This window comes from Dipteris shenzhenensis, chromosome 32 (genome assembly GCF_047967505.1).
Source record: "Dipteris shenzhenensis isolate YYH24624 ecotype China chromosome 32, Dip_SZ_1.0, whole genome shotgun sequence".
In the NCBI taxonomy this organism is placed as follows: domain Eukaryota; kingdom Viridiplantae; phylum Streptophyta; class Polypodiopsida; order Gleicheniales; family Dipteridaceae; genus Dipteris; species Dipteris shenzhenensis.
Window position 1 is genome coordinate 14,838,841 of NC_141627.1, and position 12,608 is coordinate 14,851,448.

Here is a 12,608-nt window from a genome sequence, read left to right on the forward strand (position 1 = left end):
AATATGGCACTTTTTGTTACCATTTTGTATGTGGAAATGGCAAAACTATATGGCACTTTTAGTTGCCATTTCATATGTAAAAATCGCAAAATATATGGCACTTTTGGTTGCCATTTTTTACATAAAAATGGCAAATATATATGGCATTTTTGGTTGCCATTTCCAAAAAATGGCACATGTGGAAATGGCAACAAGAAAGTGCCATTTAATAATGTAGAAATGTCACTTTTGGGCTGCCATTTCTACCTAGTACTGTAGTAGGGCTCACATGCTACTGATGAAAGAGGTGACACCAAGAGAACTCTCCACAACTTCATAGTCCACGGAAAAGGTTGCTCCCACTCTTCATGATTGTGACAACCTTGCCAAGCTGAGTGCATATCCTTACCCTTGAATCAATTCCTCATTTGTGTAATGAAAGACCTACATTCACCTTTGCACTCCACCTCATCTATAAATGTATGTGGGCCTTGTCCAAAGGGATTACAAAGAACTTGCAACCATTCTCTTGTGGTGGATACATCTAGCTAAATTATCATCACAATACTCTTTTGGATTGAAAAACATTTCTACCATAAAAAGATTAAAATCTACTCTAATATGATCCCCCAATGCTTGATCTAATCTTCTAATATAGCCACCATGACATATTGCACTATTGCACTGCCAATGGTTTCATGTGGATTTTAGACACCCCTTTACACATTTGGCCCAATCGTAAATAATGAGAGTGGACAAGGCCACTTGTACCTTGATAGCTCATCATGCCCATTTTGTTCATGTGCTGGCCATCTTTAGAAAAGCCTCCACATGCTTAGTATTAAATCCAGAGCTTTCTCCAAGAAATGCTAGCCGAAGAGTTTCAACCATGGATACCAAGTGGTGAGATGTTTGCATGCTCTTCTTGCAATTTGCAATTGAGAACATTAAGCTCTCAAGCACATCAAGAGAAATTACACTTTGTAATTTGTGAGTGAAGCATACATAGTTGCATCTTCAGACTTTATGATTGTCAACAAAGCTGGCATAATCTTTATGGTTCTTACAATCTAAGTAGAAAAATTCAAATTCGTGATTCGAAAAATTTGGGAAAATCACTCGAATGATTTGAATGGAAGAAAAAATCGGTTAGAAAGGCAGTGACAAGTCAGGTTTTTTAGATAAATCGACACATCATCCCCACATATTCATACGAATAAATTTTATTCGTACAAATAAACCTATATTAGGACGAATACGTTACTGTGTTTCTGCATATAAGCTCACTGTTTGCCAATGTCTCTTATCTCACGCTTGGTTCCCGAGAGATCAAACAAGGAAAAGAAGAAGAAAGGTCCTCAAGGTTGTGAAAGCAATCCAGAAGGTCCGAAATAAGATGGATTTTTTGTTAGGGAGCTTTAGGATCTCATTTTGAGTTCTTGAGATCTCTTGTGAGGTTTTTGGTTTTGGTCTTTGTTCTTTTGTTTGTGGGAGTTCTAGGTTCTCTTTATTGAGTTCCTTCGATCTCTTGTGATAAAAATGTTTTAGATATTTTTGTCTGAAATTTGTTTGTGGGAGTTCCAGGATCTCCTTGTTGAGTTCCTTAGATCTCTTGTGAGATAAATTTATTTGTAGGAGTTTGAGGATCTCCTTGTTGAGTTCCTTAGATCTCTTGTGAGATAAATTTATTTGTGGGAGTTTGAGGATCTCCTTGTTGAGTTCCTTAGATCTCTTGTGAGAAATGTGCTTGTTTTTGTGTCTATGAAATTTGTTTGTGGAAGTTCTAGGATCTCCTTGTTGAGTTTCTTAGACCTCATGTGGATAGATTTTTGTACGTGGGAGTTCTAGGATCTCCTTGTTGAGTTCCTTAGATCTCTTGTGATAAGATTTTTGTAAGTGGGAGTTCTAGGATCTCCTTGTTGAGTTCGTTAGATCTCTTGTGAGAAATGGGCTTGTTTTTGTGTCTATGAAATTATGAAATTTGTTTGTGAGAGTTCTAGGATCTCCTTATTGAGTTCCTTAGATCTCTTGTGAGAATTTTTGTATATGGAAGTTCTAAGATCTCCTCGTTGAGTTCCCTAAATCTTTTGTGAGAAATATGATTTTATTTTGTGTTTGTATTCTCACACTTTCTTTGAATGAATATTTTAGTATTCTTTCAGTAGAATGTAAAAGAATACAAAGAGTTTTAAAGTGTATGAATTGAAAGTTTTAAAAGTTATTAGAAGAGTTGTCTCATTCTTACACTTTCTTTTGAATGAATATTTAATATTCTTTCAAAAGAATGTGAATGAATGATTTTCAATTTGAGTGTATTCTTTGTAAAAAAATGAATCCATATCTCTTTTTATTACTCAATTCTTTCACTTTCTTTTGAATGAATATATAATATTTTTTCAATAGAATGTGAATGAATGATTTTCAATTTGAGTATATTCTTTCAATAGAAATGAATCAATGTCTTAATTTTTATTACTTATTCTTACAGTTTCTTTTAAATGGATATATCATATTCTTTTAATAGAGCATGATTGAATGACAATTAATATATTGCATTGTTGAACGTGTTTTTAAAAGGACATGTGTTGTTTTTTAGAAATTGTGTATTGCAGATTGTATACTCAAATTAATTTTTTTGCATTTTGTTTTTTGATAACTACAAAACCATGGTGCGTGGCAAGATTTGGTCATACGTGACGGAGATATACAAACTACATGCCTCATTTTCTTTCTTGCAGTGTAAATATTATGGACACAAGTTCACTGGTGGTTCTACTCGCATCAAGCAACATTTTCTCAAAATATGCAGTGATGTTGGAGCTTGCACATGCACTCCATCTGATATTCTTCTGTTATGCAAATCGCATTTTGAGAAAGTAAAGAAAGTGGTTAATCTGACCCTGATAAGAAATTGTCTAAATCAACAAGATATGAGTGCTAAGGTTGATGAGATGGTTGAAGGAGAAGCACCAATAAATGCGAGTCATGAAGGTGATGTAGATATGCTAGCAAGTGGGTCGCAGGTGAGTTTTGATGTGACTAATGCTTATCAGGTAAAGAAGAGAAAAAAGGGAGAACAATCTTCTATAGAGGATGGATTTCTTCGACAACAAGTGCATGAAGAGCACTTAAGATGGACACAAGCATTTGTTAAAAATGGTATACCATTCAATGTCATGAGAGATGAGACGTTTCATAATGCCTTGAAATCATGTGCTGGACCAGGATTTATTTTCCCAGATTATAATAAGATGCATACAGATCATCTTGATAGAGTCAAACAATCTGTGGTAGATTCCTTGAAAAAAAAGATATTGGATTTTATTCCTACATATGGGTGCACTCTTGCTTTTGATGGATGGACTAGCAAGCAAGCCAGACCCTTGATAAATGTAATGTGCATTACTCCCAAGGGAACTATGTTTTTGGAGAGTATTGATATGTCTCTAAAAGAAAAACTTCAGCATATATTGTAAAAATATACGAAAGAGCAATTCATAAAGTTGGAAGAAGTGAAAATGTTACTGCATTAGTAAAAGTTAATACATCGAATTACAAGACCGTGGGTGAGATGGTCATGGCAAAGTATCCCACTCTGACATGGGTGTCATGTGGCACTCATACTCTCAACTTATTGTTGAATTAGGATATTGGACAATTGCCATTTGTGCAACCAGTACTACAAGATGCTAATGCCGTAGTGAGTTTTATAAAGAGTCATCAATACTTGAACCATCATTGCACAAGTTGGAGAATGATAAAAATTTTACATTGAAACAAATGCACTTAAGCCAGATCATCATATTCAAAAAAGAGGATTACAAAGTTATATATGAAGTTTACAATGTACATAATTATGCAGTAGGATCCACATCTACCGTTCCCTGAGTGCATGGTCCTACACCCTGTGAATCTATATTAGTGAGCTCCTCAAAATAAAAAATGTCGGTATCCTTAACTGCATCCAAATCTCCAAAGGTATGTTTGTAGCGTGCAAGCTTAGACTCCAACGTCTGTACGCATGCTTGCAAGTCCTCGATCTCTTTGGCTTGTGATGCAACACAATCTTGTAAATCCTCAGCAGTAACACCTTATTGATGGAGAGGTATGGTAGATGTGGCTAAGTCAACAAGATCACTGTGTGCCTGGGGAGTTAGCACGCGAGATCTCTGAGACACGAACTCTCTATTCTCTGTCCTTGCTTGCTTGCGCTCTACAAGACTTCCCTTTCCTATTCCTGACAAGTGACGGTTGTCATTCCAATCCACATGTCCATGCAAGACGTCGTAGATATACACCTGCTGAATGAAATACATGGGTATTTTTTGGTTGTTGGGGATGCTTCCTTCCACCTCTATGAATCATTGGAGAAGGATGTGGGCTAGGGTTTTGTGCCGCAAGTCTGAGCTGTGCATATTTATTCCTAGCATTTCCTAAACGAACAAACAAGGTGTTTCTTACGAACTCTGATGGACATAGTCTCTGTACTTGTCGAAGAGAGAGCAGGTTGCCTTACATGGTATTGTCATCCACTAGACCAGTAGCAAAAATACCTAGCCCCTCTCTACCCAGCATCTCTCTTTGCATTCATAAGATATCTTGAGCCTCAACGTGATTTAGTTGGTCTGCTAAATCAGCCTCTTGAGGCACAAAAGCACCTTGTGGGCCCTCTTGGACTGGAGGTCGCTCATAGTTCTCTCCCTCCATGCTCATACTTAGCCTAAAAAATGACAAGAAGATAGAATAAATTTGTAACCACCACAAACAATATTAAACAATTAAACAATATTTAAATATTTATTGTCGCATCATTTATCATATTTTACCATCATTTTTATCGCATCATTCACTTATACAAATAATATTTAAACATTAATTATTGCATCATTTATCATATTTGACAATTGGATCATCATTTTTATCACATCATGTTTACTTATACAAACAATATTTAAACATTACTTATCGCATCATTCATCATCTCATTGTATATATACAAACTTGAATAATGGAGTGGATCGATACTTGGATGATATAAAAAAATAACAATGTTACAAGTATTCATGATCAGTCATTCATATTACATTCCATCCAAGAAAGACTCAGTCATTTGTTGGTCTAAGTCCTTGGTTTGGACTCTCTGAGTTGTATACCACATCTTGGAGCAATGTCAAAAACCCCACAAAAATTAGCAGTACTTAGACATCTATTCGGTTTGGATAACTTTCCTCGAATCGCAAATTGTCGTAGATGCCTGATTAGAGCTTCTGTGGGTCCCATACTTGGCGATGGTGCACAAATGTCCAAGATCTTCAGGATGTGATGAGACATGGTGTACACATCTTGTGCAACATCGAAAGGTGGGGGATTGGTGCAGAGGCACTCTGGACCAACATGGCAAAATCTAGCAATGAAACTCCACACAGTGTTGGGGCTATCACTAAGTAATGTGGGATAGTGCTTCCTAGTGTTGCATGGGGTCATCATTCCCCAATCACAACTACCCAGATACACTTCCTCAGATGACTCCAAGAAGTGTAGCATAATGTTTTGTGCATGCAAATCATTATGCATGACATTGTATTGGTGCATGTAATGAATAGTGTGAACTAGTGCACTTAAAATATCAAATATATGCTGACGACGGACCTGTGGAGCTCTAGCAGGCATTTTCACATCATCTCTGTGAAACACCAAAGATGGTTGATTTTCGTCATGTCCGAGGTAGGTTAGCAATCTTTCCAAATGATTTCCATTCCAGAATGAAAATAGTGTCATTGGGTTATCGTCAGACCTATTGCTCAGATGATGCCCAAATGTATGACATCGCCCAAGCACGTGGCTTCTTCCAATGCTCTGGCCTTCAATGCATCAGTGGGCATAGGAACCCTCTGCACCTTACATGCATAAATCTTGTGCAGATCAAAGGGAGCGACAAGAATATTGCACATGTTGACTGTTCCTTTCATGCATATGCCCACAGCTGCACTAGGCATGAATCAAATGTCTCATCGCTGAAGCAGTATGGGCCACATGGGTCTTGACACTGCTACATGTACATGATCACGCAAGCCATGTGATATGTGTGGTGCTTATGCAGGCGAGAATGAAGGAGATGGGAATGTATTTACTTGTGTAAATAGATTATGCATTCTTGGTGCAAGCGAGTATGCGAGAGATGGAAACTAGTCTGCGCGTGCGGTAGGAGGCACAAATGGAGGCACAAATGGAGAAGCAAAAGATGTGGCGAAATGTGGTCCTGCATGTGGTGGGAGATGTGGACTAGGAGGAGGAACTTCTTCTGGGTATGGAAGATCTTGGAAAAAAGGGATATGAGGAAAGACATGTTGTGGTCGATGCACTGGTGCATATGCATGGCGTGGCTACAGTGGTGCTTGTGGTTGTGTTGGGTGAAATGTGGCATGTGACTAGGGACGTGGGTGCATTGGTGCTTTTGGTTGCGGTGGGTGCAATGTGTCATGCGACTGGGGGCATGGGTGCATTGGTGCTTGTGGTTGTGGCTGTGCTTGGGGGCATGGGTGCATTGATGGAAGGGAGGTCGAGGCAACTCCTTTGCCTTTGTAACCTCTCCACACATTCTTGATGTACATGACCCTGGCATCTACAGCAGGACTCTCCCACTTCATGTCACAAGATTTTATGTCTCGGTCTATTTGACCAAGGCATCATCGACCCTCCATCGCTAAGTGGTTCAAATATTGGTCTATAGACTCTACTATGAAAACATCTGGAAATCGGTCACGCAAGGTCCTTCCTCCATGCTCTGCCATTGTCCTCACCAAATTCTGTACACCGCTTTCACCATTTTGGAAAGCTGTCTCAATGATGTCCTGATCGACATTCATTAAGAAATGTACATTCTCCTTTTTCAACACCTTCCTCTAAATCTTAGTGAGATCATGTTGCTGGCCCTCCTCTTCTCACTCATATGCAGTAAGCTGCAACACAGAATTCAAAAAAGAATTCAGTATGAGGTGCAATAAGAAACTCATTAAGCCATAACAATTAACAAAGAAATTACCTAGATATAACATCTCAACTCAAGCTCACATCATGCAATAGACTACAGAAAATCAAAACACAAAAAATAAGCATGTAACCTGCACAAAAAATGACCTAGGTATAACCTAATTGTGGACGTCACCATCTAACACTAGGCTTTAACTGCAACACACACAACTATTAAGGGAGAGTTGAGTGCTAGACTAAGTGTCTAAGAGCACATCGCATGATATCTAACTTAGACTACAATAGCACATAACTATCAAGGGATAGTTGAGTGCCAGACTAAGTGTCTAAAAGCACATCGCATGATATCTAACTGAGACTGCAACACACAACTATCAAGGGACAGTTGAGTGCCAGACTAAGTGTCTAAAAGCACGTCACATGACATCTAACTTAGACTGCAACACACAACTATCAAAGGACAATTGAGTGCATCTAGATGAATGAAATCCTAAACAAGGTGAGCTATGCAAGCCGCCATGGATGAAATATCTAATAGGTATGACATAGTACAAGCTCATGAGCACAGGAGTTGTAGATTGTGATTTCCAAGATTTGTTTGCACTAGTGGATGTGGGAAGCCGATATTGGCTTGCAGAAAGTGTTTGCTCATTGGAAGGATCGTGAGAGACTAGAGAAACTCCTTAGTTGACGTGGGTGATTAGAGCAGTGGTCAAATTAGATTGGGAGGTTATTGCTTGGATCGTGGGGAGTTATCAAAAGACCCAGGTGTTGACTGACAAACATTCGAAAAGGTAATGTTAATCTTTCGTCAAGAATTACACTATTTTAAAACAATGGACCAAAATCGTTGCACCTATGGATCATTACACAGATAGACCACGAGGGAAGGGCCCGTTCTTAGCTTTTATAGCTCTCAGAGAGAAAGTGATCGCCTCTCTAACCACACACTGTGTGGTTATATTTACTTTATATTTACACACACACACAGACACATATTGCTTGCAATATGAAAAAAGTATATCTTTTAAATCAATTAAATTTGTAGATTGATGTTTCTCTCTTTTGATGCATGTTCTCGATGTGAGTGAACATTTGGAGTCAAGAAAGAAGATAACCAAGTTGGATGCAAGATTAGAGAATAGCGACAACATTATATAGAATCTACACTAATGATAAATTATGAGCTCTTGGAATTTACAAAAACTAATTTACTTAAAACTAACAAGCACATCCTTACTCATGTATTTGTTGGACTTCAATGTCCAAAAGGCACAATCTTTTGGCATCACCAGATCTATAATAAAGCACCAACCCTGACATTTGCAGGGATCATCAGGTCCTAATGGACCTTGTGTCGTGTCTCATGTCTATAATTTTAGTCATTCTTTAAAAATTAATGAAATCATAGGAAGCAATCATGAATAAAGGATACAACAACCTTCAAGTGTACCTGAAGTCATCGAATGAATATTATTTCCTTAAAATTTTAAAAATAATCATTTTGATGGGTGATTGATATGTATATCATTTTTGCGACTCAACTATTTTGCAAGTTTTTTCTTTGTTTTAAGGATATCTTTTTTGTTTTGGGAACATTAAAAAGGTTTTTTTCTATCATCGAATTTACAATTGCATGAATGTAATTTAAACAGGTCAATGTGAAGTAGCTTACTCTATGTTGATACCACCTACTAATTCAAACCTCGCCTTGCACGATACTAGTTAAAGGCAGTGAACTATTGAAACCCTTTTTGTGATTTTCCACATGTCACGTTTTGAAAGAATTAACTTTTATGCTTCAATTTGCTATTTATGAAAATCAAAAATTGCCTTTTAATTAATAGTAGAATGCTTTTTAAAAACTCAGTTGCTTTGTCTTTTGTATCCAAAAGCATATGCTTCTGAGACTCTTGTTTATGGAGTAGTATCCGTATCTGCACAAGGCATCACCATTGGCCGGAAACGAGTGAGCAAGCTGAAGGGGTGAAAAGCTTTTAGGAATCCTTGAGATATTCATTGCTTGAGAACCAATCCTTCTTTATATAGGGGGTCTGCGACTCATATAGAAAGTCTCTTCTTCTTCCTAGTAGTAGGTCACGCAGAAAAACAATGTCCTCCGATTACGATTACCATTCCGACCGGTTAGATTACGATTACGATTCCGATAGCTTCGATTATATGGAACACTCGGTTAGCCCTGCGCCGTCCTGGATGATGATGTCTCGTCTCCAACGTGAGATAAAAGCCATAGCCGAAGAGCCTCTCCATGGCATCGACGTCTTCTTCCATGACCACGATATCACCTCCATGTGCCTCATCCTCTCCCCCCTCGAAGGCCCTTTCTTCGGCCTCCGCCTCCATCTCTCTGTCAAAATCCCTCCTCTCTATCCCCATAGCCCCCCCTCCGTCACCATCGACACCCCCGTCTCCCACCCCAACGTTTTTACCAGGGGCTACATCTGTTGCGACCTCTTGCGCAAACCCACTAGATATTCCAAACATGGATCCGATCGCTATCTCGGTGGTTACACCCCCGGTTACCTCTTGAAATACCTCTTTATGCAGCTCCTCAGCTTCTTTTCGATTGAAAAGGTGGAGCAGGATTATGGTGGGAAGGCTACTGTTCATGAGTTTCGGGATCAATCAGCGAGGATCGTTCGTTCGCATGTGTGTCCCAAGTGCAGTTTCAACCTCACGATAACAAGCGTCATCCCTGACCCAGAAGCTGCAGTTCAACGATGCCCTTCCAAAGAAGGCTCTGCGTCGATACAGGGGGGTGCACTTACTACCTCTAGCGTGGATGAGAAGCCCTGCATGCTGGAGTGCATGCCTGAGGATTGCTTGCTTCACATATTCGATTTTCTGTCGGCCGATCAGGATGTTATCTGTCTCTCGCAAGCTTCTCCACGCGTGCTGGGTAAAATTGCTCGGGATCACAACGTGGTTGTGCGGCGGCAACTGGTGTGCTACTTTCTTCGCAAAACCTTTAAGGAATCTGTCCTCGGAGTGGGTGTGAACGTGCAAAAGAACCTCCAAAAAACGGAGTTCAAGCTTGAATCTTTCGATCCCCTCTCGCATGAAGCATTTCAGGACTGTAACGTGCGGACAGGCTTGTTTGGGGAGACGTTCACGCACTTTCTTCCCCTGGCCCTTGACGACGACCATTTCTCTCGAGGATTGCCAACCATCGAAGCCAACTTGGCTGCTATGGAACGATTGAGCGGAGAGAGAAGCGCGATTTCTTCGATATCTTTTCTGGGATTGATTCCGAAACTCATGAACCAGATGATAGTGAACATGATGAAGGTAAGATGCCATCCCTCGTTGTATTTCAAAATTTCCGTCATTCTTTGAGCAATATCGGATTCCATATTTCATTCTCCGCTGATCAGGGTGTGGGTATGTTGCAAAGGCTTGCGAGGAGCGTGAAAACATGGATGATACGACCGTCTTGAGAGCCTCTGAGAAGGCTTTGCAAGGATACTGCCTCCTCCTGGATCTGCTCGTCAAGCTGGTGAACCGATACCCTGTGGTGCTGGAAGAGATTCGCCTGAAAGTCCTCCAATTCACCACGAGCCCTTCTACACGGCAAAAAAGTAGCACCCCAAATCTGGGCGAGTTTCTCGCCATGCTGCCCCTCGTAGCAGACGACAACTTCAACTGGAACGGCTTCTGCGCTTGCTTTTTGGAGGAGATGCTCGCACGCAACGTGCTTTGGTACGTGAAACAGCACCCATATCTGGCGTACCTGGAGCCGGAGAACTACATCTCGATCGTCCGGCTGACGGAGACGTTCAAGGCGAGCAGGACGTCGTTGAGGTTGATGATGTTTCAGGTGAGTTTCGTGCACATGGCAGTGAAGGCAAGGGACAGGTTGCGGAAGCGATACGGGTTTCCAGAGGAGAAGATGAGCGAGCATTTGTTCAAGTTGACGAAGCAGATATATGAGGTGAAAGTAGGAAAGGATGGATTGGAGGGGTGGCGGGGATTCTTCAAGGTGTTGGGATTTGCACCAGGGGGCTGCAAGGCGATTGGAGCAGGAGATGTGGCGAGGATGCTGAGGAATGCGGTGAGGGAGAGCGAAAAGAAAGGCTATCACATGCGACCGTACGATTCGAAAACGCTGTTTGAGAGCAGGAGAGCCCGGGAGCCGGCATATTCAGCAACAGCAAAGTCCTCAAGTCCTCAAGTCCAACTACTGCAAAATCAGCTAGATCGCTCAAATATTGATGAATCCCGGCATGAACCTCACTCTGAATCTCGACATCATCATCATCGTCTTCATGAATCCCGGCATGAACCTCATCATGAATCTCGATATCATCATCATCATCATCATGAGGATGAGCGCGAACGACGATGGGCTCCTTCTCACATACATGATTCCAGTCGCAGACGCTCTCCTTCTCATAGACATCATTCCGGTGACGAGTCTCGCAGACGCTCTCGCAGACATGATTCCAATGATGAGTCCCGCAGAGGTTCTCGCTTTACTATGTACTCCCCTCCACAACTTCATGGAGCTCGTGCCCCTCGTTCTAGATATTCCACTGGCCTATCGGAAGACGATGATGGAGATCCTCATGAGTGGCTGCACAGGCATAAAAGATAGCAAATTTTCATGTCTATGGTCAAGTGAATCACAAAATTCAGCCAAGCTTTTAGCACTTAGAATATTTTTAGGTGAAATAGCAAAGCATCCATAACAATAATACCGAGCCTGTAAATACTGAGGTATTTTTGTAGGATGTGAAACACACAAGTGAATTAATTTTTGTAGGATGTGAAACACACAAGTGAATTAATTTTTTAAAATATTACACGCGGGAGGTCACAAAAGAGTTACAATCATTCAACATAGCACTAGTTTCAATGAGGGGAGGGAGAGTTAGAGGAGGAGGGTGAGGGTGAGGGTGAGGGTGGGGATGAGGGTGAGAGGGAGAGGGAGAGGGAGAGGGGGATACAAGGAGGGGGAGTTGGAGGGAGAGGGAGAGAGTATAAAAGATCCATATCGATTTCTTTTGTACACTCTCTAGTGTAGGCACACAGACACAGGGAGCTTTAGGGTGAGAGGGAGAGAGAGGGAGATGGAGAGGCATAGAGTAACACTTGTACAAAAGAAAGCGATATGGACAGTTGGGAAATTCCCAAACCTTTATATCGCTTTCTTTTGTATAGTCTCTGTGTGCAAGTGCACACACACGGAGGGGGGGAGAGAGAGAGAGGAGGGGAGGGGAGGGGAGGGGGAGATGTTGGAAGTTTCTCTACTTAGGGCACGACCTCATGGAGGGGATTTAGCTACTCTAAGGTTATGTGCTGGTAACTTTTGGTTGGTGTGATGAAGTGGATGGCTCCAAAGGTACAACATGATTGGTTCAAAGGTGTGGCAAAGAAACAATGATTGGTACACATGGTATTGTCTTGTATGACCAATGGATGGTCATTTACATGGCAAAGTTTCTACTATGATTGGTGGACTCAAGCATGCATGGCGGTTTTTTGAGATTGATCGTGGCGGTGATTAAGGCGGCAAAGAATCTATATATGTGCATCGAGATGAAGATCTATGTCCTTTTGTCCATTTGACTCTTGTCAATCTTGTAGTCTCTTGTAGTAGAGCAGCTGCTCCTCAATGG

The 12,608-nt window shown here is 40.9% G+C and overlaps 1 protein-coding gene across 1 annotated transcript; it reads left to right on the top strand.

Moving 5' to 3' along the window:
* Positions 1–9,081: 9,081 nt before the first annotated feature.
* Positions 9,082–11,584, top strand: LOC147880339 (uncharacterized). The gene is made up of 2 exons (XM_087370405.1): positions 9,082–10,278; positions 10,385–11,584. The coding sequence occupies exons 1-2, from the start codon at positions 9,082–9,084 to the stop codon at positions 11,582–11,584; spliced, it is 2,397 nt and encodes a 798-aa protein (XP_087226531.1).
* The last annotated feature ends 1,024 nt before the right edge of the window (positions 11,585–12,608 follow it).

Excerpts from the sequence above, each read along its gene's own strand:
- LOC147880339 (XM_087370405.1), top strand. The coding sequence starts at position 9,082 with ATGTCCTCCGATTACGATTACCATTCCGACCGGTTAGATTACGATTAC. Across the intron at positions 10,279-10,384 it reads TGATAGTGAACATGATGAAG|GCTTGCGAGGAGCGTGAAAA; the intron begins GTAAGATGCCAT and ends TATGTTGCAAAG.